General features: G+C 42.1%; 1 protein-coding gene across 1 annotated transcript in view; it reads left to right on the top strand.

The window, feature by feature from the left end:
- Positions 1 to 235: 235 nt before the first annotated feature.
- LOC109918400 (N-acetyllactosaminide alpha-1,3-galactosyltransferase-like) overlaps positions 236 to 26,743 on the top strand; it is a 29,748-nt gene continuing 3,240 nt past the window's right edge. Inside the window, exons 1-3 of the mRNA XM_048616555.1 lie at positions 236 to 303; positions 17,597 to 17,694; positions 18,715 to 18,798. Of these exons, the coding sequence (XP_048472512.1) occupies positions 17,621 to 17,694; positions 18,715 to 18,798 (158 nt within the window). The 5' untranslated portion in view covers positions 236 to 303; positions 17,597 to 17,620. The remainder of the gene's footprint in view (positions 304 to 17,596; positions 17,695 to 18,714; positions 18,799 to 26,743) is intronic.

Below are 26,743 nucleotides of genomic sequence, written 5' to 3'. Positions count from 1 at the left end.
TGCTACATCCTGGAAATAAAACAAAACAGAAACGTGGATGAAAATCTTGAAGGCGCAAAGCTGAATCCTCATCCAGAGGGATTCCACCTCAGCGATTAAAGAAAGTCTCATTCAGTCCCTCCCCAATGCCTCATTAACTGGGTTAAGCTCCCACTCTGCAGCTGAGGCTTAGCAAGACAGTCACAAGTTCTATCCCAGCTGGAGGGGGAGAGAGGCTAAGTGTGGAAAATAGATTATCTCGTCCATCACCCGCACTCCCATCTCCCTGCCCCAACTCCTTCCGATGCAAGAAATGAGAAGCAGGTAGGTGCCTCAACGTCTGACTCAAAATGAAAGCAGGAGGGGCAGGGGATTGTCTGACACTGGGACAATGCAGGTACAGATTCCCCTCAGCGTTACTTAGTCAAGCGAGAAAAGGATTGTTGTGGTCGAAGCAGCCCCTCGCAAGATTGCCTCAGTGACTGAAAAGATTTCGGAAACCGACTTTTGGTCACCACACTGTTTCAGTCGAAACATGGAGGGAAACTGTCACTGAATCTCTCCAGCAGCACAAAGCGGTGTGTTGAGGAAATCAGGAGTTGGGGGGGGGGGGGAGGGAGTCTCTCACACTGAGAGCCCGCTCTTCTGACACTCCTTACACCTCACTCCCGAAAGAAATATCGAATTCTCTGAAGGCGGACACTTTCTACCTTGAAGACAAAAGGGTGTTGGAGGTGCAGGGGAGGTTCAACGACTCGTGTGCCGAGAGGCGGTGCAGACCTGTTTACTGTACCTCACACTCTGAGAACAGGTTGTCAACTGAAGAGAGGTATTCATCGCCTGTGGTTTTAAAAAAAAACAAGCAAATCAATGCTGTGTGTGTGAGGGAACAAAAAAAATAATTGATTTTTTAGTGATCAGTGGCACGTATCACCGAAAAAAAAATGCAGGTAAGCTGCCTTAATAGAGATACGGGGTGTTGTGGGGGGTGCGGGGCTGTAATATACCTCCCGTCTCTTTGCACTCAAAGATTCCTTTATGAAATGAAGTATCAGTGTAAGCTTTGCTGGGGTGCAAATATGTCCCACAGTGCAATTGCTGCGTTGCAGGGTTGTTTGGATCACCAGCCGCATCGAATGGGGAAAGACTCAAGAGAGTCACGGTGATACACTGTGCCGGTGAGATGCAACTTTAGATGGAGGGTGAAGTTGGGCTGACTCCACTTGAGTTGTGTTGTTGAGGGTGGGGTGTGGGGGAAGGAGGGGTGGTGTGAATGTGGCTGGCAAGAAGTAATTTGCCAGCCCGTAATTTGATCAAGCGGTTCAGTCCATTTCACACAAGGGCGTACCTCCAGAGAAACCTACAACCAGGTAACTGGCGTTCTGCGTTACCAGAATAGCTGAGGGACAAAAACAGAAATTGCTGGGAAAGCTTAGCACGTCTGGCAGCATCTGCGCAGAGAAATCAGAATAAAAGTTTCGGGTCGAGTGGCCCTCCCTCAGTACAGCGAGGAACTCAGAGATAGTAGGAACTGCAGATGCTGGAGAACCTGAGATAACAAGGTGTAGAGCTGGATGAACACAGCAGGCCAAGCAGCATCAGAGGAGCAGGAAAGGTGACGTTTCGGGCCTAGACACAGCGAGGAACTCAAGTGGTTTTGAGCATTGCACAATGGCTAGCAGGAAGAGAGTTTATGAAGCATAAATTCAAGGTAGGTGCGCAGTTTGAATGTGTCTAGGAGGTGGGTCGCCGAGAGTCCCCTCAGGCCAGAAACCAATGAAGACGATTGTAAGCAGTCGAACGGATGCTCAAGTAACTTACAGGATGGGACCTGGGTGAACTGTTCCCATGCTTTGCTGGATTTCAGGAAACGAGTGAAGTGCGATTGAGCCATTCGACCGAATGGATTTTTGATCTTAGGCCTAAGTGATAGCAGTTTGTGATGCAATGGTCATGTCACTAAACTAGTACTCCATAAGTCTACTCTATTCACTAAAGTCTTTGAGGGAAGGAAATATGTCGTCTTACGCAATCCATAAGACATAGAAGCAGAAATAGGCCGTTCAGCCGATAATGTCTCCTCCACCAATCAATGAGATAACAACTGATCTGAAAACCCTCAACTCCCTCTTCTGCTCCCTCTCCTGCTCTATAACCCTTGGTTCCCTAACTGAATAAAAATCTCAGCCTTGACAACCCAAACTCTATAGCCTTCTGTGGTAAATAATTCCACAGGTTCATGACCATCTGAGAGAAGAAATTTCTCCTCATTTCTGTCTTAGAATGTGATTGCCTTGCTCTGAGATTATACCCTCTGGTCCTAGACTCTTCCGCGAGAGGAAACAAATTTCCTGCATCTACTCTACCAAGTTCTCTAAGAATCTTCTATGTTCCATTGAGGTCAACTCTCATTCTTCATTATTCCAAAGAGTACACGCCCAATCTATGCAAGTTCTTCTCATAAACTTGTCCCTCCATACCTTATGTCAGCCTAGTGAAGCTTCTCTGGAGTGCCTCCAATGACAGAATACCTTTCCTTACTGTTCACAGTATTCCAGCTGCGGTCTGATGAGTTTGTAATTGTACAATTTTAGCAAAACTGCCCTAGTTTTATAGTCCATTCATAGGGTCATAGAGTTATACAGTACAGAAACAGACCCTTTGGCCCAACTCGTCTGTGCCAACCAGATATCCTAAACTGATCTAGTCCCACGTGTCAGCATTTGGCCCATATCTCTCTAAACCCTTCCTATTCATATATCCATCCAGATATCTTTTAACATTGTAATTGTACCCACCTCCACCACCTGCTCTGACAACTCATTCCATACATGCACCACCCTCTGCATGAAAAGGTTGCCCCTCAGGTCCCTTTTAACTCTTTCCCCTCTCACATTAAACCTATGCCCTCTAGTTTTGGACTCTTCTATCCTTGGAGACCTTGGCTATTCTCCCTATCCATTCCCCTCATGATTTTATAAACCTCTGTAAGGTCACTACTCAGCCTACGGTGCTGCAAGGAAGAAAAGACATAAACTATTTCAGTCTTTTGAAATAAAGGCCAATGTACCATTTACCTTACCACTGAATGTGAATATTAGCTGTTTGTGATTCACAAAATCCCTCAGTTCTGTAGCCTTCTGCAGTCTTTCTCCATTTAAATAATATTCAGCTCCTCTATTCTTCCTGCTAAAGGACAGCCACATGACTCTAAATTCAGAGCAATGTGCTTGATTCTTAATAGCCCTCTAAAATGGCTGAGCAAGGCACTCAAATATATCAAATTGCAACAGTATGAACAGTGACATTTCAAGAACGTGGCTCATCATTACCACCTCATTGGCAGCAAGTTATCAGTGCTGCTCACATCCCATGAAAGAACACAACAACAAAAAAATAGAGTTGCTCAAAAGGAACATGCAAACTAATGAATCCGTCACACATTACACACATTACACACATTGAAATGGAAAAGTTAGTTTCTGTCATCATGACTCACTCTCTGTCACATATAACATAAGGAGAAGTAGGAGGAGAGAGGATGTAAAGGAGAGTTACCACGATGCTACCCGGGCTGGAGGGTCTGAGCTATGAGGAAAAATTCATTGCACTGTGTTGTTTTTCTTGGAGCAATGAAGGATGAGAGGTAACCTGATAGTGATGTATAAGATTATGAGGTATATAGATAGGGTGGATTGGAAGGCACTTATTCCATTGGTAGAGAGCACAGTAGGTAAGGGTGATAGATTTAAGAAGCAGAAAGCTAAGAGGAGAGTTGAGGAGCAATTCTTTCCTCAAGAGGCTACTTTTTTCCTGAATGTGTGGTGGAATCAGAAATTCTCATAACATTGAAGCAGTTGTTTAATATTCACCTGCTATCAAGGCAATGGGTCACAAGCTGGAATAAAGGGAATAGTGTAGTCAGATCTTTGTTGACTAATGCAGACATAGTAGGCTGAGTGGCTTCCTTCTGTGCTGTCAGTATCTATAAGGAGACTATTCAGCCAATTGAGCCTGCTCCACCATTCAATAAGATCATGGCTGATCTGTTTGCAGTTACAATTCTGCATTCCAATCTGTCTCCTTAATTGCCTTACCAAACATGAATTCATCCAGCTCTACAATCAAAGAATCCCTACAGTGTGGAAAGAGGCCATTCAGCCCATGAAGTCAGCAAGGATCCTCCAAAGAGCATCCCATCAGACCCTGCCCCCCACCTTATCCGCATAACCCTGCATTCTCTATGGCTAAGTCACCTAGAGTGCACATCCCTGAATGCAACAGGGCAATTTAACATGATCTATCCACTAAACCTGCACAACTTTGGACCATGGGAGGAAACCAGAGCAGACACACGAAACCCACACAGGCATGAGGAGAACATGCAGACTCCACACAGACAGTCACCTGAGGGTAGAATCAAACCTGGGTTCCTGGCACTGTGAGGCATCAGTGCTATCCACTGAGCCACTACGCCACCCTAAAAAATTTGAATACGTGCCTCAATCTTAAAAATATTCAATGACCCCACCTTCACTCCCTTCTGAGGCAGAGAGTTCCAAAGTCACAAAACTATCAAAGAGAGAAAGAAAAGTTCTCATCTCTGTCCTGATAGAGAAACCCTTAAATTGAAACAATGACCTCTAGTTTTGCACTCGCCCACAAGAGGAAACATCCATTCCACTTCCAATTGTCAAGACCATTTACTTCAATCAAATCACCCCCCACTCATCTAACTTTCAGTGGAAACAAGCCCAGTGTGTCCAGTCTTGCCTTGTAAGACAACCCACTCATCCAGGCATCAACCTAGTGAACTTTCTCTGAACATCCTCCAATGCATTTACAGCCACATGACAATAAAGGCTAATTCAATTCAATTCCTTCCTTAAACAGAGTTCTGTAGAAGGTTCACTGGAATTGAAACATTGACTCTGCTTTCTGTCCACAGATGCTGCCAGACCTGCTAGCTTTCTCCATCAATTTCTGGTTTTGATCTGGATCTTCAGCATTCACAGTTCTTTGTTTTATTACAAAGTTTGCAAGACATGATCTTACCAAAGACCTATATAATTGAAACAAAATGTCCTCAGTTTTATGTTCAGCTTTTCTCAAAATAAAAGATAGCATCCCATTAGTCTTTTTGCTTATGCACTGTACCCGTATACCAACTTTTTTGTGACTCATGCTCCAGAACACTATATCCCTGTGTGATAGTAAGAACTGCAGATGCTGGAGTCAGAGATAACACAGTGTGGAGCTGGAGGAACACATCAGGCCAGGCATCAGAGGAGCAGGAATGTTGACGTTTTGAGACAAGACCCTTCTTCAAAAAAAAACCCATTTCTGAAGAAGGGGCCCAACCCAAAAAATCAACTTTCCTGCTCCTCTGATGCTGCCTGGCTTGCTGCGTTCCTCCAGCTCCACACTGTGTTATCTCTATATCCCTGTGTCCCTTGGAATTCTGCAGTCATTCTCTGTTGAAATAATTTTCTGGCTTTTTATTCTTCCTGCCAAAATGAACAACTTCACATCTTCACACATTATCCTTCAACTGCCACATTTTTGCCCACTCAATCAATCTATCCATATTTGGTCTGCAACTTCCTCACACCCTCTTACAACGTACGTGCATGCCAATTTTGGTGTCATCTGCAAATTTAGCTACCATACCTTTTCTCCCCTCATCTAAGTCATTGATGTAAATTGTAACAAATTTGAGGCCCCAGCAGGACTTCACTGATCACTTGAAAAGTTCAAGAATTACAGGAGGAGTTGTGGCGGCAGAGAATCTTTTGATATACAAATAAAGCCTGATAGTAGGAATATAAAGGGCAGAGAGACAAAACAATTCCTAGCGTGTCTTCAGAAAACATTTCCACAGTGGTATGTTTCCAATCCAATCAGAAAGAGGGCATTGCTGGACATGGGTTCTGGGGATTGAAATCAGCCAGATGGATCAAATATTAAAAGAGGGACACTGTCATTGTATTTTAAGGTTTCGGTTGGTTATGGAAAAAGACAAGGAGTAATCTAGAGTCAAAATAATTAACCAGAGGAAAGCCAATTTTTAATGATGTAAGAATGCATCTGACTTCAGTAAATTGGATTCAAAATTGGCACGCAAAACTGTAAATGAACAATTGACACATTGAATAAAGTGATAGTTCAAGAGCAATCAAGGCATTTTCTGACAAAGTGGAAAGTGAAGAAAAACAATTCTAGAGTTCCTGGCATGATGATAGTGATAGATTTTAAGATAAAGCTCATGACAGATGTCAGATGAATAATACAATTGAGAAAGTTCATAGTGGAATTGTAAAAGCAATGACGTGAGATAAAGTGAAAGTTTAAAAACAGTTTGGTAGCTAACATTCAAGAGTTTCCAAAATAGCATCAGTGAAGCGGGAAAGCTGACGTTCGGGTCTGGACCCTTCTTCAGAAATGGAGGGGGGGAGGGGGCGCTGAAATAAATAGAGAGAGAGGGAGGCGATGATAGAAGGTGAATAGAGGAGCAGATAGGTGGGAGAGAAGACAGATAGGTCAAGGAGGTGGGGATGAAATTAGTAAAGGTGAGTGTAGGTAGGAAGGGGGGGTGGGGGTTGGTCAGTGAGGTGGGAGGAGCGGATAGGTGGGAGAGAAGACGGACAGGTCAAGGAGGTGGGGATGAGAAGGGGGCTGCTGGTCTTGGGATGAGGTCAGGGGTAGGGAGATTTTGAAGCTAGTAAAATTCACATTGAGACCATTGAGTTGTAGGGTTCCAGGGCGGAATATGAGGTGCTGTTCCTCCAGTTTCCAGGTGGCATTGTTGTGACACTGGAGGAGGCCCAGGATGGACACGTCGTCCAGGGAATGGGAGGGGGAGTTGAAGTGGTTCACGACTGGGAGGTGTTGTCGTTTGTCACGAACCGAGCGTAGGTGCTCCACAAAGCGGTCTCCGATCCTCCGCTTGGTCTCACCGATGTAGAGGAGGCCACATCGGGAACAGCGGATACAATAGACCACATTAACGGATGTGCAGGTGAACATCTGTTTAATGTGGAATGTTTTTTTGGGGCCTGGGATGGAGGTGAGAGGCGAGATGTAGGGGCAGGTGTAGCACCTCCTCCGGTTGCAGGGAAAGGTGACGGGGGTGGTGGGGCTAGTGGGAGTGTGGAGCGGATGAGGGAGTCGTGGAGGAGCAGTCTGGAAGTCAGATAAAACAATAGACCACATTAGCGGATGTGCAGGTGAACATTTGTTACAATAGACCACATTAGCAGTTGTGCAGACAATAGACCCCATTAGCGGATGCGCAGTCCCAGTCGCGAACCACTTCAACTACCCCTCCCACTCCCTGGATGACATGTCCATCTTGGGCCTCCTCCAGTGTCACAACCATGCCACTCAGAAACTGGAGGAACAGCACCTCATATTCTGCCTTGGAACCCTACAACCCAATGGTCTCAATGTGGACTTTACTAGCTTCAAAATCTCCCCACCCCCGACCTCATCCCTGTCTCCTTGACCTGCCTGTCTTCCCTCCCACCTATCCGCCCCTCCATCCTCACTGACCAACCCCCATCCCAACTTCCTACTTACAGTCAACTTTACTAGCTTCACCCCTGCCTCCTTGACCTGTCCGTCTTCTCTTCCACCTATCTGCTCCACTATCCACCTTCTATCACCGTGCCCTCTCTCTATTTATTTCAGAGCCCCCTTCCCCTCCCGCATTTCTGAAGAAGGGTCCAGACCCGAAACGTCAGCTTTGCTGCTCCTCTGATGCTGCCTGGCCTGCTGTGTTCCTCCAGCTCCACACCTTGTTATCTCAGACTCCAGCATCGGCAGTTCCTACCATCCCAAAGAGTTTCCAAATCTTCTATAGGCATATAAATAATAAAAGCATAGCATAAGAAGTGCTGCCAATTAGTGACAAAAGGGGCATTTACACATGGAGGCAGGGACCACAGTTTTAAATGAATACTTTGCATTTGTTTTTATCAAGACATTTGCAGCTACTAGCTTAGTTGGCTGGACAGCTGGTGAGTGATGATAACAGCACAGGTTCAGTTCCTGCACTGATTGAATCAACCACAAAGTCTCACCTGCTCAATATCACCCCTTGCCTGAAAAGTGTGGTGATCTTCTGGTTAAACCACCAACCACCATCTCTCCCTGATAACAGAGCAGTGCTCTGGCCCTCTGGGACTATGGAGAGATTACTGCTCATTGAAAGAGGATGTAATTGGAATATTTGCCAGGTTTAAAATTGATGTGGAGGAGAACTTGCAAACTTAAAAGATGTTAAGAATCCAGGACAAGAAGATAAGCATTCAAAAATAGAGAGAAGTTTGAGATAAATTTGTGGAGGTGCTGACTGTGATGTTTTAGTCTTCCTTAAACACAATGGGATTATCAAACAACAGGAAAATTCTCTGTAGTTATAAACAATAATTCAGGATAAAATTAGTCATTATTTGTTGAGGTTTTTGAAGGCATGACAAAGAAGATTGATGAAGGCGGAGTGGTAGATGTTGTTTATATGGACTTCACCGAGGCGTTTGACAGGATTCCGCATGGTAGACTGGTTAGATCACATGGAATCCAGGGGAGCTAGCCAATTGGACACAAATTTGGCTTTAAGGAAGGAGACAGAGGATGTGGTAGAGGGTTGCTTTGCAGAGTGGAGACGTGTGACCAGCAGTGCGCCACAAGGATTGATGCTGAGGCCACTGCTTTTTGTCATTTGTATGAATGATGTGAATATAGGAGGTAAGGATAGTAAGCTTGCAGATGACACCAAAATTGGTGGTGTAGTGGACAGCGAAGAAGGTTATCTCAGCACAAAGGACCTTGATCAGGTGGACCAATGGGCCAAGGAGTGGCAGATAGAGTTTAGTTGAGATAAATGTGAGGTGTTGCACTTTGGTAAGGCAAACTAAGGCAGGAGATATACACTTGATGATAGGGCCCTGGGGAGTGTAACTAAACAAAGAGACCAAGGGTGCAGGTGCATACTTCCTAAAGGTGGAGTTGCAGGTAGACAGGATGGTGAAGAATGCATTTGGCATGCTTGCCTTTTTTGGTTAGTGCATTATATATAGAAGTTGGGACGTCATGTGCAGCTATAGAGGATATTGATGACGCCACTTTGAGAATATTGTGTTCAATTCTGGTCTCCCTGCCAAAGGAAGGATGTTGTTAAATTAGAAAGGGTACAGAAAAGGTTTACAAGTAGGTTGCTGGGTTTGGAGGGTTTGAGCTATAGGGAGAGGCTGAATAGGCCGGGGCTTTTTTTCCCTGGAGCATTGGAGGCTGAGATGTGACCTTAAAGGGGTTTATAAAATCATGAGGTGCATGGACAGGGTGAATTGCCAACGTCTTTTTCCTTGGCTAAGGGAGTCCAAAACTAGAGGGCATAGGTTTAAGAGGGGAAAGGCATAAAAAGGACCAGAGGGGTAACTTTCTCATACAGAGGGTGGTGTGTGTATGGAACCAGCTGCCAGAGGAAGTGGAGGAGGCAGATACAATTATAACATTTAAAAGACATCTGGATGGGTACATGAATAGGAAGGGTTTAGACAGACATGGGCCAAATGCTGACAAATGGGACTAGACCATTTTAGGATATCTGGTCAGCACAGGCAAGTTGGACTGATGTATAACACTATGACTCTATGACTTTATTTGGGCAAGTGCAGATCATTAAGGAGAGCCAATGTGAGTTTATTAAAGACAAATCATGTTTAATTAACTTGCTTGGCTTTTTTGATGAGGTAATATGATGAGGGTGATGTTATTGGTGTACAAGAACTATCATGAGGCATTTGATAAAATGCCACACAACAGACATGTGAGAAATGTTGGGGCTCATTGAATAAATGGAACAGCTAGGGGCCCTTGTGGTGCAAACGTAGAGTCCATACTCCTAGACCAAGAGACCTAGGTTCAATTCCCACCTAGCTCTGGAGATGTGTAATAACATCTCTGAGCAGGTTGATTAGAAAAATAGCTTAAATAAAAACTAAATGGAGCAGCTTCCCCCTCCAGTTCCATTTTGATTTAGTCCTTTCACGCTGTCTCTACCCCCGTCACTTTTGATAGATTGCAATGTCCATAATTGGCTTAATGGGTGATTGCTGGTGGTGGTTGCAGTGATTGGAACAAAGACAGCCAGGCAGATCTCTTAAAATATGAGTTCCCCTGATTGGGGTTGCTAATCTGGTCCAATCACAGAACCCTGGCTGACAGATATAAACAGGAGTGTCAGGGGTTCTGCTCAGTCGAGGAGCAGCCTCTGTGCTAGCTTGGTCAATGTCTCATACTATGCATGTGTAAATAAAGGGTGACTTGGTGACGGGATACAGGCCTTCGTGGAGTTATTTCACTGGTTATCAGTTTACAAAAACAAAATTAGAGTCACGGTGATTTTGGTGGTGGGAAAGTCACTCAGTTGTGCATAATATCACTTCTGCGTACAGCACAAAAATAATAGGAATAGCAGGATACAAAACTGGCTGCATCATGGAACATTAGATGAATGGTGAATGATCTGTTTCCTTGACTGTAGAAAGGTTTCGAGTGGAGCACTCTGGGGGTTGGTGTTCAGACCCTGCTTACTGACATGTTAGTTAATTTGCACAGGGACCAATTTTGACTTTTTGCAGATAACATGAAACTTAGATGCATTGTGAACCTTTGCCAGGATGGTGTAGAATTTCAAAGAAAGGACAGTTTGCTAGCATAGGTGGACAACAGGCAGATGAAATTTAGAGAAAAGTGAAATAATTAATTTTGTAAAGGAAAATGCAGAAAAACAACATAAAAGGAAACAATGCTAAAGTGGGTACAGGAGCAGAGATAACAGGATGTACATGTGCATATATCATTGAATGTTGCAGGATAGGCTGCGAGAGCTGTGAATAAAGCATAGAACATCCTGGGCTTTGTTAATACAGTCACAGAGAACAAAAACAAGGATGTTATGTTAAACATGTATAAAACAATAAATGGTTCATCCAGAATGGGAGTATGCATCTGGTTCTGTGCAACGTCAATTAGTAAGGTTTGAGGGTATTAGAGAAGCTAGAGAAAAGATTCACAAGAATGGTTCCAGAGGTGGGGAGCTTCAGTGACATAGAAAGACTGAAGAGGTCATAACTGTTCTCCTTAAACAAGAGAAGGTTGAAGGGAGATCTGATAAGATATTCAAAATCATGAGAGATCTGTGCAGAATAAAAATGGACAAACTGTTTCTTTTAGCAGAAGGATTGAGAACCGAAGAACACAATTTAAAATAACTGGCCAAAGAAGCAATGGCAACATGAGGAAAAGTTTTCTCACACAGTGAGTGTTGAGGATCAAATGTACACTACCTGAGAATGTGGCGGAGCCAGGGTCAATTGAGGCTTTAAAATGGGATTTACATCATTATCTGAAAAAGTAAAAGTTTCCAGAGCCACAGGATAAAAACAGGGGTGTGGTATAAGAGGAATTGTATCTTCAGAGAGCCAACACAGGCACAATGTGCTGAATGGCCTCTTTGACCTCTAGAGTTGTAATATTGGGATTACTTCCTATGTCACGTGCTAATGAAGCTAAGAATAGGCAGATAGTTTAGTTAAATGTGTTGCTAAAGAGCTGGTCTGAGAAGGAGGGCTTCAGGTACATGAATCATTGGAATAATTTCTGGGGCAGCTGGGAATACTACAAGAAGGACATGTTGCACCTAAACTGGAGGGGCATCAATATCCTGGCAGGGATGCTCACTAGTATCAGTCAGTAGAGTTTAAACTAGTGTGGTAGGGGAGTGGGAACCAGAGCATTGGGTCAGCAAGTAAAATGACCCGGGGGAGTCAAAGATTAAGGCTGGTAAGGCTAAGAGGAAGAACAGATAAGGAGAGATTACTGAACAGAGCAGGGCTGGTGGCTGAGGTGTATTTCTCTTATTGTAAAGAATATGACAGGTATGGAAGATGAACTTAGAACTTGGATTAGTACATATAACTATGATGTTGTAGCTATTATAGAGAGAAGGACAAGAGTAGCATAAATCCCCTCTTCGTCCTTGAGTGGATTCCCTAGCAACCCTCCTGCTCCTTATTTATGTACAAAATACCTTGGGATTTTCCTTAATCTTGTTACATCAGGCGAGACAGAAAGGGATGTAAAAGAATGGGAGAGTTGCATTACTGATAAGAGAGAATATCACAGCTTTACTAAGGGAGGACAACTTGGAGGCTTCATCTAGCAAGGCCATATGCGTAGATCTCAGGAAATAAGAAGGGTGCAATCACTTTGATGGGATTGTACAACAGACCTCCCAACAGCCAGCAGGTGATAAAGGAACAGCTATTTGGACAGTTGATGAAAAAAACGAAAAAACAACAGGGTTATTGTGGTGGGTGATTTTAACTTCCCCTATATTGACCAGGACTCCCTTAGTGCCTGTGGCTTGGATGGGAGGGGAGTTTGTTAGGTGTGCTGAGGACGTTTTTTTGAAACAATATGATAGTCCAACTGGGGAAGGGGTCATACTAGATCGGGTATTGGGGAATGAACCTGGCCGGGTAATTGACATTGACAGTGGGGGAGCATTTCGGTAACAGTGACCACAATTCTGTAAGTTTTAAGTTACTTATGGATAAGGACAAGAGTAATCCACAGGTGAAAGTATTAAATTGGATCCACAATTTTAGACAGAAAGTGGGGAATGCAGATTGGGAACAGCTGTTTGAGGGTAAATCCACATCTGACATGTACGAATCTTCTAAAGACCAATTGATTAGCATTGAGGACCAGTATGTTTCTGTGAAAATGATGGATAAGGATGGCAAAATTCAGGAACCTTGGATGACAAGAGAAATTGAGAGCTTAGCCAAAAAGAAAAAGGAGACATATGTAAGGTTTAGGAAACTGAAGATAGACAAAGCCCTCAAAGAATATAAAGAGAGCAGGAAGGAACTCAAACAAGGAATTTAGAGGGCTAAAAGTGGCCATAAAATCTTTGGCAAACAAGATTAAGGAAAATCCCAAGGTATTTTGTACATAAATAAGGAGCAGGAGGATTGCTAGAGAAAGGGTAGGTCCTCTGAAGGACAATGAGGGAATTTATATGTAGAGTCAGATGATGTGGGTGAGGTCCTTAATGAATACTTTGCATCGGTATTCACAAAAGAGAGGGACATGATGGGTGGTGAGTCTCAGGAGGGGTATGTTGATATGCTAGAGGACATCAATATAAAACAGGAGGAAGTGTTGGCTGTATTGAAAAGTACTAACATAGACAAGTCCCCAGGACCTGATGATATCTATCCAGAATGATGAGGGAGGCAGATGAGGAAATTGCTGGGGCCTTGTGCGAAATCTTTGTATCCTCTTTAGACACATCACATGAGAAATCTCAGAGGACTGGAGAATAGCTAACATTGTTGTTTGGTTTAAGAAGGGCAATAGAGATAATCCAGGAAATTACTGGCTGATGAGCCTTATGTCAGTGGTAGGGAAATTATTGGAGAAGCTTCTTAAGGATAGGGATTACTCACATTTGGAAAGATATGGACTTAATAGCGAGAAGCAGCATCAGTTTAAGTGGGGAAAGTCATGTCTCACAAACTTCATTAAGTGTTTGGAGGAAGTGACTAAGATTATCGATGAGGGCAGCATGGCAAATGTTGTCAATATAGACTTTCATAAGGCTTTGTCAAGGTCCCTCATGACAGGCTGATACAAAAAGTGACATCACATGGGATCCGCAGTGAGCTGTTAAGATGGATACGGAACTGGTTTAGTCATAGGAGACAGAGAGTAGCCACGGAAAGATGTTACTCAGTTTGGAAATCTGTGACCTGTGGTGTTCTAAGGGGATCAGTTTTGGGACCCTTGTTGTTTGTAACACATATACAAATCACTTGGAAGAGAATTAGGTGGCCAGATTAGTACATTTCCAGAAGACACAAAGATTGAGGGAGCTGCAGATAGTGAGGAGGATTGCCAGAGGATACAGCAGGATATAGATAGGCTAGAGACTTGGGCGGAGAAATGGCTGATGGAGTTTAGTCTGGAAAAATGTGAGGTGATGCATGTAGGAAGATCTGATGTACGAGGGAAGTAAATGGCAGGACCCTTAATAGCATTAACATACATAGGGATCTAGGTGTACAGGTCTACAGATCCCTGAAAGTGGCAACACAAGTGGATAAGGTGGTCAAGGAGGCAAATGGCATGCTTGCTTTCATTGGTCAGGGCATAGGGTATAAAAATGAGCAAGTCATGTTGCAGTTGTATAGAACTTAAAATAGGCTACATTTGGAATATTGCATATAGTTCTGGTTACCTCATACCAGAATGATGTGGAGGCTTTGGAAAGTAGACAGAAATGGTTTACCAAGGCATTACCTTTGTTTTCACTTGAATGTCGAAGGATGTGGAGGTGACCTGATAGAAGTTTACAAAATTATGAGAGGCATGGGTAGAATGGATAATCAGTCTTTTACCCCAGGTGGAAATGTCAATTATTAGGGGACATTGGCTTAAGGTAAAAGAGGGTAAGTTTAAAGGAGATGTGAAAGGCAAGTGTTTTACACAGAGGGTTGTAAATGCCTGGAATATGCTGCCAAAGGAGGTGGATACAATAGCAACATTTAAGAGGCATCTTGACTGATATATGAATAGGCAGGGAATAGAGGGATATGGCCAGCGAATAGGCAAAAGGTTTTCAGTTTAGAGAAATGTCACGTATCAGTGTGGTCTTTGTGGGCTGAAGGGCCTGTTCCTGTGCTGTACTGTTCTTTGTTCTTTCTTTGTTCTTGTGCACGGGTAATCATTCTCTGGTAATGAATAGGGCACTTGTTACAATGAGGAAGACAGCAAAAATGAAAGGACAGATATTCCTCGGGAAGCTAAAAAGAACAATGTGGAAGGTAAGTATGATTCAAGAGGGACCAACATAACGTAATTTATAAAAGGCACTTCAGGGAAATTATAAGCATTTGTGGGTGTGCATAGCATAACAATGTTAGCCAATATTTATTGCATAACCATCATCACTAAAGAAATATGCATTATCTGATCATTGCCAATTGCTGTTTGAGGGAACTTTCATGATACAAAGTGGGGCATTCATGCAGCAGCGATGAAAACTTTACAGTATTTCATTGTCTCGATTGTGATTCGGGGCTATAGTTTCCTATATTCTTTTTTGGGATGTGGGCAACACTGGCAATGGTGGCATTGGTTGCCCATCCCCAAGTAACTTTGAACTCAGCCACTTGCCAGGTTACTTCAGAGGATAATTCTGAAACAACCATATTGCTGTGGCTGTGGAGTTATACGTAGCGTGACCTGTTAAGATGAGATATTTCCTTTCCTAAAGGATGCTGGTGAACTAGAGGGGTTCCGATGACAAACAATAATAATTTCATGTTCACCATTACAGCAACTAGCTTTCGATTTCAAATTTATTTCTTTATTTTATCCAATATGAATTTAAATTGTATCTGATGGTGGGATTTCAACTCATGTTCTTAGAACATTAGAGAGGGCCTCTGGATTACTAATCCAGTGATATGACCATCATATCACCATCTCCCCACTTGAAGTCAATAAAGCCACAACATATAGGAATGAGTCTTTATTTCCAAAACAAAACTGTCCTAGTCCTTCCTATATTTTACAATGCATACATTGTCCTATTTCAGGAAGTTGTCTATTCAAAACTATTTGATTATGTCTCTGGAAAATTCAAATTCTTGCCTTGATATTTTATGTGACATTTTCACCTCATTTTTCAAGAATTTATCCTCAGCCTCTTTACTTTAAAAGAAAGTCTGTCCTTGGGAAAGTGTTAGAGCCTATTATAAAGCAAGTAACAGAAGAGCGTTTCGAAATACATAATATGATCATGCAGATTCAGCTTACTTCATGTAGGAGAAATCATGCATATCAAATTTATTAAAGCTCTTTGAGAAGGTAATCATCAGGATAGATAAAAGGGAAGCAGTAGGCTCACTATATTTGGATTTCCAAATGGTGTTTTTTTAAGGTGACTCACATTAATAAGATAACAGCTGGGGTGCAGTATATTAGCAGAGAAAGAGGATTTACCAACTAATAGAAGTCAGCGAGTTGGGATAAGAGGGGTACTTTCAGAATTGAAACTGTAACAATTGGAGTGCCACAGGGATCAGTGCTGGGGCCACAGTTATTTCCAGTATGTTAATGACTTGGATGAGGGAAGTGAATTTCTACAGCCAAGTTTGTGAATGACACAAAAATAGGTGGGAAAGCAAGTGGTGAGGATGACACAAAGAGTCTGCAGTGGGCTACAGACAGTTTAAGTGAATGGGCAAAAATGTGGCATGGCAAAATGTGAGATTATGCACTTTGACAAGATAGATAGAGGAACTGCAAATGATTAAAATGGAGAAAGGTGATAGAAAGTTGCAGCACAGAGGGATTTGGGAACCCTCATTATTATATCACAGAAAACTAGAATGCAAGTTCTGCAGGTAACAATACCCTTCTCCTCTGATGCTGCTTGGCCTGCTGTGTTCATCCAGCTCTACACCTTGTTATCTTATATAGAATGTTAGTCTTTATTTCAAAAGGAATGGAGTATAAAAGTGAGAAAGTCTTGCTAAGACAATGCAAGGCACTAGTTAGACTACAAAAGAGAAACAGAAGTTGCTGGAGAAACTCAGCAGGTCTGGCAGCATCTGTGGGGAGAAAGTATAGTTAATGTTTCAAGTCTGGTGACACTTCATTAGAACTTCATCAGAACAGAAATATTGGGATTGGAGACAGTATAGAGAAGGCTCACAAGGATAATCCCAGATATGGATGGATTTTCTTACGATGAGAGGTTGAGTAGTTGGGTCTGTACTCATTGACACTTAGAAGAACAAGAGGAGACCTTATTGACACATATAAGATTCTTAGGGTTGAAGAGGGTAGATACTGAGAGATTGTTTCCCCTTGTGGGAAAGTCTAGGATCATAGGGCACAATCTCAGAGTAAGGGGTCATCCATTGAACCAGAGATGAGGAGAAATTTCTTCTCTGTAAATGTAATGAATCTGTGGAATTCTTTACTGCAGAGGACAGTGTCTGTGTGGATTTTCTTCAGGTGGTCCGGTATCCTCCAACAGTCCAAAGATGCACAAGTTAGGTGGATAGGCCATGATAAATTGCCCATTCTGTCCAGGGATGTGCAGGCTAAGCAGATTAGCCATGGGAAATGCAGGATTACAGGAATAGGGTTGGGGGCTGCGTCTAGGTGGGATGCTGTTCAGAAGGTCAGTGTGGACTTGATAGACCGAATGGTCTGCTTCCACACTGTAGGGATTATTTGAAGCATAGTGAAGAAGGTGAGATGGACAAATTTTTCATTAGTAAGGGAAGCAAAGGATATGGGCAAAAGCAGGACAGAGGAATTGTGGAATATTAGATCCGCTCACTGATTGGCAGAGCAGATTCGATGGACTGAATGGTCTATTTCTGCTTCTATTTCTGATCTTATAATGAAAATTCATCCTTTGACCAAGGTAAAGCCGTTGCAAAAATGGTCGATAAACACTGTTAATTATGAATAAATCCACTTCAACTACAAACTGTACTTAAACTAAGCATTTTTCTACTTCCAGGTCCGGTTGGATAGCCGCAAACAAATGCTCTTTATTGCTCTGACATGTGCAGCACTCCTGTCTCTGATGTATATTTCTTTTAATTCGCCCAGCTTAAAGTAAGTAACATTTGGACCATGTTACTTTTTGTGTATTTTTTTTTGTGTAAACCTGACATTGAATAGTTCTCCAGGTCAGATCGACAATCATACAAGTAGTGAACAGCACTGGAACATGGTAAATTCACAAGAGGAGAAAAAGCTTCAGTCCATGCTCAAACAGAGGTCAACCTTACAAAAGAAAATCCAATAATTCATTTAGAGGATATGGGAGAAGTTTGTTATTGGCCAGTGAGGTGTGTGGATTAAACATACATCTTAATTTGCAGTGAAAATAAGACTGATGATAACATACTGTAATCTACAGTGAGATTGGGACAGGAAACATTCATCTTAATTCACAATAATTCTGTGACAGGTAACACTCGCCTCATTGAAATAAGACTGTGACTCACCTCACCTACAGTGAGACTGGGCCAGGTAACACACACCCCATCTAGAGTAAAACTGTGGAAGGTAACACACACCTCATCTACAGTGAGACTGGGCCAGTCAACAGTCGCCTCATTCACCTTGAGTCTGCGACAGGTAACACACACTCAGTAGGGATTGGAGCTGGAAACAAATACCGGAGTCATAGTGAGACTGAGACAGGTAATACACATGAAAGTCTGCATTGAAACAGGAACAGGAAATACTCATCTCAGTCCACAGTGAGGTTGGACTAAGTAAACCTCATCTCATATGATCAAACCAGGACAGACAAGACTTGCCTCAGTCCACAGTGAGACTGGGACAAGCAATTCAGGTTCTCCAATCTTCTACATTGGCTTGTCCTCTTCTGCCAGATTGCACTATTATTTCCATCATAAATGACAGAAATCTATATCCTAACTGAACTTGAAGACAATGTACGGTTTTCAGTCTGCTCTCAATAGTTTATTCTCTATCTATTTCTGATTACATGTATTCTGAGCTTTCAAGTACTTCCATTAACCCTACCCTTGTCAGATTTCAGTGTGTTTATTCAATCACACACTTTCTTTATCTCATCTCCTTTTCTCTCCTCACAACCCTTAGAATGCAGGTTGCCAATCAGGAACCACGGTTTATATGGAGCAAAAATGATGACTTTACAACACATGAAGATTGGTTCAATGCTAGGTATGTAATGGTCTCTATTCCTAATTTACTGCCTACTTTCAAACTATGCCCACCTACAGCATGTGTTTATCCTGGACAAAGCCCATCTGTGAAACACTTTGGTATATTGTAAGTTCGTGAAAAGTGACATATAAATGCAAGTCATACTGTCTCTTCCTCTGCACTGAAATCCATCCTCAAATTGCATCAATTTTACTGGCAGTGAAGACTGGATCTTTCTATAACTGCTTTATGCAGGGATGTCAAATTCAAAATCCATTCCGAGAAGACACCTATTCATTAGAAAGCTTATGAGAAATATATACAATTCATTTAGCAATGAAATCCCAGGTTAATAAAGTTGAGGTCTATGTTGGCCTGATCAATAGGTATGGATTTTAAAGCAGATAAATGCGAGACTTTTCATTTTGGTAAGATCAAGCTAGGACATGGTATGGCCCTGGGGAGTGATGTTAAACAGAGAGATCTAAGGGTGCAGATACGTTATTCCTGGAAAGTGGTGTCATAGGTGGACAAGGTGGTGAAGAAGGCATTTGGCACGCTTATCGGTCAGAGTATTGTATACAGGAATTGGAACATCTTGTTACAGCTGTACAAGACATTGGCAAGGCTACTTTTAGGTTACAATATGCAATTCTGGTTGTGCTGCTATAGGAAGGATGTTATTAAACTGGAAAGGATGCAAAATCGATTTACAAGGACGGAGGGTTGCAGTTCTGAAGAGAGGCTAAATAGACTGGGACTTGTTTCCCTTGAGCATCAGCTGCTGATGGGTGACCTTATAGAGGTTTATAAAATCATGAGGGGCATCGATAAGGTGAATAGCTAAAGTCATTTCCCCTGCGTAGGCGGAGGCCAAAACTAGAGGGCATAGTTGAGAGTGGAAAGATTTAAAAGGGACCTGAGGGCAACTTTTTCACACACAGGGTGGTGCATATATGAAACAAGCTGCCAGAAGAATTGATAAAGATGGGTACAATTACACTATTTAAAAGAAATTTGGACAGGTACATAAATAGGAAAGGTTTAGAGGGGAATGGGCCAAACGCAGGCAAATGGGGTCAGTTAAGTTTAGGAAGCCTGGCTGGCATGGACGAGTTGGGCCAAAAGGCCTATTTCTGTGGTGTATGCCTCTATTACTCTATATCTGTTAGTTAGCATCACAGAACGCATGGCCATTGTCACACTAAATAAAAACTGAAAAAAACTAGGGATGCTGTATGTCAGAAACAAGCCTGAGACACAGATGTTGGCCAGGGAACAAGGTGGTGTGTTAAAATGGCAGGCAACTGATTCTGGATTCTGATGATTCTGGGTAGGAGCGAAAGTAACAGGGTAGTTGTTATGGGGGACTTTAACTTTACAAATATTGACTGGAAACGCTATAGTTCGAGTACTTTAGATGGGTCAGTTTTTGTCCAATGTGTGCAGGAGGGTTTCCTGACACAGTATGTAGATAGGCAGCAAGAGGCAAGGCCACATTGGATTTGGTACTGGGTAATGAACCAGGCCGGGTGTTAGATTTGGAAGTAGGTGAGCACTTTGGTGATAGTGACCACAATTCGGTTACGTTTACTTTAGTGATGGAAAGAGATAGGTATATACCGCAGGGCAAGAGTTATAGCTGGGGGAAAGGCAATTATGAGGTGATTAGGCAAGATTTAGGATGCATAGGATGGAGAAGGAAACTGCAGGGGCTGGACACAATTGAAATGTGGAGCTTGTTCAAGGAACAGCTACTGCATGTCCTTGATAAGTATGTACCTGTCAGGCAGGGAGGAAGTGGTCGAACGAGGGAACCGTGGTTTACTAAAGAAGAATCTCTTGTCAAGAGGAAGAAGGAGGCTTATGTAGAGATGAGGCGTGAAGGCTCAGTTAGGGCGCTTGAGAGTTACAAGTTAGCCAGGAAGGACCTAAAGAGAGAGCTAAGAAGAGCCAGGAGGGGACATGAGAAGTCTTTAGCGGGTAGGATCAAGGAAAACCCTAAAGCTTTCTATAGGTATGTCAGGAATAAAAGAATGACTAGAGTAAGATTAGGGCCAGTCAAGGACAGTAGTGGGAAGTTGTGCCGAGAATCCAAAGAGATAGGAGAGGCGCTAAATGAATATTTTTCGTCAGTGTTCACACAGGAAAAAGACAATGTTGTCGAGGAGAATACTGAGATACAGTCTATTAGACTAGACGGGATTGAGGTTCATAAGGAGGAGGTGTTAGCAATTCTGGAAAGTGTGAAATTAGATAAGTCCCCTGGGCCGGATGGGATTTATCCTAGGATTCTCTGGGAAGCTAGGGAGGAGATTGCAGAGCCTTTGGCTTTGATCTTTATGTCGTCATTGTCTACAGGAATAGTGCCAGAAGACTGGAGAATAGTAGATGTTGTCCCCTTGTTCAAGAAGGGGAGTGGAGACAACCCTGGTAATTATAGACCAGTGAGCCTTACTTCGGTTGTGGGTAAAGTATTGGAAAAGATTATAAGAGATAGGATTTATAATCATCTAGTAAGGAATAATTTGATTAGGGATAGTCAACACGGTTTTGTGAAGGATAGGTCGTGCCTCACAAACCTTATTGAGTTCTTTGAGAAGGTGACCAAACAGGTGGATGAGGGTAAAGCAGTTGATGTGGTGTATATGGATTTCAGCAAAGCGTTTGATAAGGTTCCCCATGGTAGGCTATTGCAGAAAATACAGAGGCATGGGATTGAGGGTGATCTAGCGGTTTGGATCAGAAATTGGCTAGCTGTAAGAAGACAGAGGGTGGTGGTTGATGGGAAATGTTCATCCTGGAGTTCAGTTACTAGTGGTGTACCACAAGGATCTGTTTGGGGCCACTGCTGTTTGTCATTTTTATAAATGACCTGGATGAGCGCGTAAAAGGATGGGTTAGTAAATTTGCGGATGACACTAAAGTTGGTGGAGTTGTGGATAGTGTGGAAGGATGTTGCAGGTTACAGAGGGACATAGATAAGCTGCAGAGCTGGGCTGAGAGGTGGCAAATGGAGTTTAATGCGGAAAAGTGTGAGGTGATTCACTTTGGAAGGAGTAACAGGAATACAGAGTACTGGGCTAATGGTAAGATTCTTGGTAGTGTGGATGAGCAGAGAGATCTCGGTGTCTATGTGCATAGATCACTGAAAGTTGCCACCCAGGTTGATAGGGTTGTTAAGAAGGCGTACGGTGTGTTAGGTTTTATTGGTAGAGGGATTGAGTTTCAGAGCCATGAGGTCATGTTGCAGCTGTACAAAACTCTGGTGTGGCCGCACTTGGAGTATTGCGTACAGTTCTGGTCGCCGCATTAGAGGAAGGATGTGGAAGCATTGGAAAGGGTGCAGAGGAGATTTACCAGGATGTTGCCTGGTATGGAGGGAAGGTCTTATGAGGAAAGGCTGAGGGACTTGAGGCTGTTTTCGTTAGAGAGAAGAAGATTAAGAGGTGACTTAATAGAGACATACAAGATGATCAGAGGATTAGATAGGGTGGACAGTGAGACCCTTTTTCCTCAGATGGTGATGGCTAGCACAAGGGGACATAGCTTTAAATTGAGGGGTGATAGATATAGGACAGATGTCAGAGGTAGGTTCTTTACTCAGAGAGTAGTAAGGGCTTGGAATGCCCTGCATGCAACAGTATTAGACTCGCCAACTTTAAGGGCATTTAAATGGTCATTGGATAAACATATGGATGATAATGAAATAGTGTAGGTTAGATGGGCTTCAGATTGGTTTCACAGGTCGGCGCAACATTGAGGGCCGAAGGGCCTGTACTGCACTGTAATGTTCTATGTTCTATGTTCAACTGGAAGCTCAGGGTTTTTTTTGCAGACGGACGTTAGCCATTATCACACTACTGTGTATCGGATATGCAGAAATTCACCACTGCTACCTTGTCAAAGACATTTAAGGATAGGCAACAAATGCTGAATTGGCCAGCAATATTCACAATTCCATGAAGGACTAAACGAAAAATGCTGGAAGCCGTGTTCCCCATTCTACAGCAAAATACTTAACTGGCTGTAAAGTGCTTTGAGATGTCAAAAGTCCTGGAAATCATTTTATTACATACATAGAACGTACACACAAAAAACAGGCCACTTTCTATTGAAACCTCCTCCAAGTTTTATGATCTGGATCTACTGTAATTATTTACTCCCTTCTTTCTCTTCCGTCTGTCTAGCTTCTTCTTACTTTTTCTGGTCCACATTCTCATCGCTCTTTGGGTAAACAAATTCTTCTGAATTTCCTATTAGGTTTACTGGTGACCATTTTGTATTGATGGCCTCTATCTCCCTACAAGAGGAAACATTCTTTCTATAACATTCTATCAAAACTTTTTGTTATATGAAACAGCTTTATATAGTCACCCTTCAGTCTCCTTTTTCAAGAAAGAATAGACACAGCCTAGCAATTCTTCCTCCTGTGTCTCCATATCCTTTCTATAATATGGTAACCAGATCTGTACATAAAACCCGTAAGTGTGGTCTTACCAACATTCATTTTCCAAAGACCTAGCAGAACATCCCTACTTTTGCATTAGCTGACTCTGGAAGTAAAGCTTAGTGTTTTGCCGTGACCTTGCTAATATATGGTGCAAGTATTGACGATCAATATGGTTGTATTTTGAGATCAAATAATCAAGTGGCTAAAGATTTGGGGAGAGTACAAGGGAGAGTATTGGAGCTGAATGTCTTTAAGTTTTTTGGATCTGATGGGTTGCAACGTGGGATTTTAAAGGAAGTAGCTACTGAGATGGTGACTGCATTGTAGCAATCTTCCAAATGTCTTTAAATTCTGGACAAGTCCCAGAGAATTGGAAAACTGCCTATGTAATACCCTTATTAAAAATGGGAGGGAGGGACAAGAAACACTATAGGCTAGTTAGCTTTACATCTGTTATTTTGAAAAATTTTACCATTATCAAAGATGTAACAACAGAACATTCAGAAATGCATAACATAATCAAGTGGAGTTAGTAAGGCTTCATGAAGGGGAAATCATGCTGACAAATTAGCTTAAGTTCTTTAAGAAGATGACAAACAGGATAGATAGAGGGGTGCCAAAAGGTGTAATATATTTAGATTTCCAAAAGAAATTGAATATGGTAATACATATAAAGATCGCTTTGGGATGAGTAAATTCTTATGGTTAGAGGATTGGCTAATGAATAAAAGACAGAGACAAAGGAGGCATTTTCAGGATGGCAACCTGTAACTAATGGAACACCATAGGGATCAGTGCTGGGGACACCGTTATTTACTATATATTCAACACTTGAATGATGGAAGAAAATGGCCTAAATTTAAGTTTGCTGATTACACAAAAACAGGTAGGAAGGCAAGTAGTGAGGATGACATGAAGAGTCTACAAAGGGATAGGAACAGGTCGAGTTAGTGAATGAAAACTTGGCAGGTGAAATGTAATTTGAGAAAATGTGAGGTTATGCACTTTGGCAGGAAAAATAAATGAGTTGAGTATAATTTAAATGGAGAAAGATTGCAGAAATCAATATTTGCAGAATTTGGGAGTTCTTGTCCATGAACCACAAAAAGCTAGCATCCCGGTTCTACACTTAAGAGCAAAGGCAAATGCACTGTTGCTTTTATTTCAAAGGGAATGGGAAGTAAACATTGGAAGGTCTTACTAAAACTATACAGGGCACTAATCAGACCACACCTAGAATATTGTGAACAGGTTTGAAGCCCTTACTAAAGTAAAAATGTACGGGCAGTGGAAGTAATCCAGAGAAGTTTCAGTAGGATGATTGTGGGTATGGAGAGACTTTCTTATTGGGAGAGGTTGGGTAAGCTGGGCTTGTAGTCATTGGAATTTACAGATTCAATGATAGGACTCCCTATTGCAACATTTAAGATTCATAGGGGAATGGACATGAAAGATATGGAAAGGTTGTTTACCCATGCGGGAGAGTCTAGGACCAGAGTGAGAAGTCGCTCATTTAAGTTGGAGATGAGGAGGAATTTCTTCTCTCACAGGATACTGAAACATTGGAATTCTTTATGGCAGATGACTTTCAAGACTGGGTCATTAAGTATATTCAAGGCTGAGGTAGGCAGATTAGTTTCATTCAATAAGGGGATCAAGGGTTACAGTGAAAAGGCAAGACAGTGAAGTTGAGGATTATCAGATCCCATATGATCTCTTGAATGGTTGAAAAGACTCAATGGGTCGAATGGCTTACTTCTGTTAAGAGTCATGGAGTCAGAATCATATAGCAAAGAAGCAGACCCTTCAGTCCAACTCATCCATGCCGATCAATTTTCTCAAACTAAACTAGACCCACTGCCTGCATTTGGCCCACATCCCTCTAAACCTTTCTTATTCATGTTCCTGTCTAAAAGTCATCTAAAAAATGTTGTAACTATCTGCATCTACTCCTTCCTCTTCATTCCACACATGAACCACCCTCTGTGTGAAAACGTTGCCCCTCAGGTCCCTTTTAAATCTTTCTCCTCTCACCTTAAAAATATGCTTCCTATTTTTGAACTCCCCTACCCTCAGGAAACGATCTTTGCTATTCATCTTATCTATGCCCCTCATGATTTTATAAACCTGAATAAGGTCACACCTCAACTTCCTACGCTCCAGCAGAAAAAGTCCCAGTCTATCTAGCCTCTCCTTATAAATCAAAACCTCCAATTCTTGCAACATCATTGTAAATCTTTTCTGAACCCTCTTCAATTTAATAATATCCTTCCTATAACAGGGCACCCAGAACTGTATGTGGGCCTCACCAACAACCGCAACATGATGTCCCAACTCCTATACACAATGGTCAGAGCAATGAAGGCAAGCATATTCAACACCTTCCTAACCACCCAGTCTATCTGTGACACAACATCCTCTGTTTCTCATCCTCTGTTTCAGCCCCCCTTTTCGACAACAGTCCCCAGTGCCCTCCATTAACTGTATAGCCCCTGCCTTTTAAATGCAACATCTCACATTTATCCAAATTAAGATCTGCCACTCATCAGCCTATTAGTCCAAGTGATCAAAATTCCCTTGTAATCTTAGATAACCTTCTCCACTATACCACCAATTTTGGTGTCATCTGTAAACGTACTAACCATGCTCCCAAATTGTTTATGTAAAAGATAAACAACAGTGGACCCAGAAACTTATGGTCTTATGGTTAGTTACATCCCTGGCCCTCTACAATTTGATGCAATCTTTAAATTTAGAAGTTGCGTTTTTGATTTCAAAGTACAAATCATTCAGGTAAATTGTGAACAGCAACAGTTCCAGAGCTGATCCTTGTGGAGCATTGTATCCCAACTTCTTTCACTCTGAATAACTATCCTTTACTCCCATGCTCTGCTTTCTGTCTTAAAATCAGCCACTAACCACATTCTTCCACATGTCCCCTTAGTCACATTCACGGATCTTATTTGTGAGTCTAATTTGGGATTGAAAGTCTTTTAGAAATCTAGATAAATTACATCTACTTCCACAAAAAAAGTAGATAAGGTTGGTCAAACAGGACTTTCCTTTTTGAAATCCATGCTGACAATTATTATAACACTTCTCCTTTCTAGATGTTCTTTTATTCTCTCCTTTGAGAAGGATTCCATTACTTCCCTGCCAGTTATATTAAACTTACTGGTCCATGCTCTGTCACCTTTTGTTAATATTTCATTACATTTGCTATCACCAACCGTCTGCTCCTGCACCTTTATCTAAAGCATTATTAGATATGAGCAGTAATGCCTTTATTATCACTTTTCTAGGTTCTACATAAAAATATATGGAATCAATCTACCTGGAACAGGACTTTATCCTCTTTGAGTTGTTTAGTTTATTTCATACACCTTTCTTTATTTTAAATTCACTTATCTCATTTCTCATTTTATCATTCAATATTATCTTCAAAGGTTATATCTGCCTGATTAAAAATGAAAGAAAATAATTATTTGATACTTCTGCCACCTCTCTGTT

This window comes from Rhincodon typus, chromosome 35 (assembly GCF_021869965.1).
Source record: "Rhincodon typus isolate 14 chromosome 35, sRhiTyp1.1, whole genome shotgun sequence".
NCBI classification, from domain to species: Eukaryota; Metazoa; Chordata; class Chondrichthyes; order Orectolobiformes; family Rhincodontidae; genus Rhincodon; species Rhincodon typus.
Note: the sequence above shows the minus strand (reverse complement) of the source record. Positions and strands in the feature narration are given on the sequence as shown.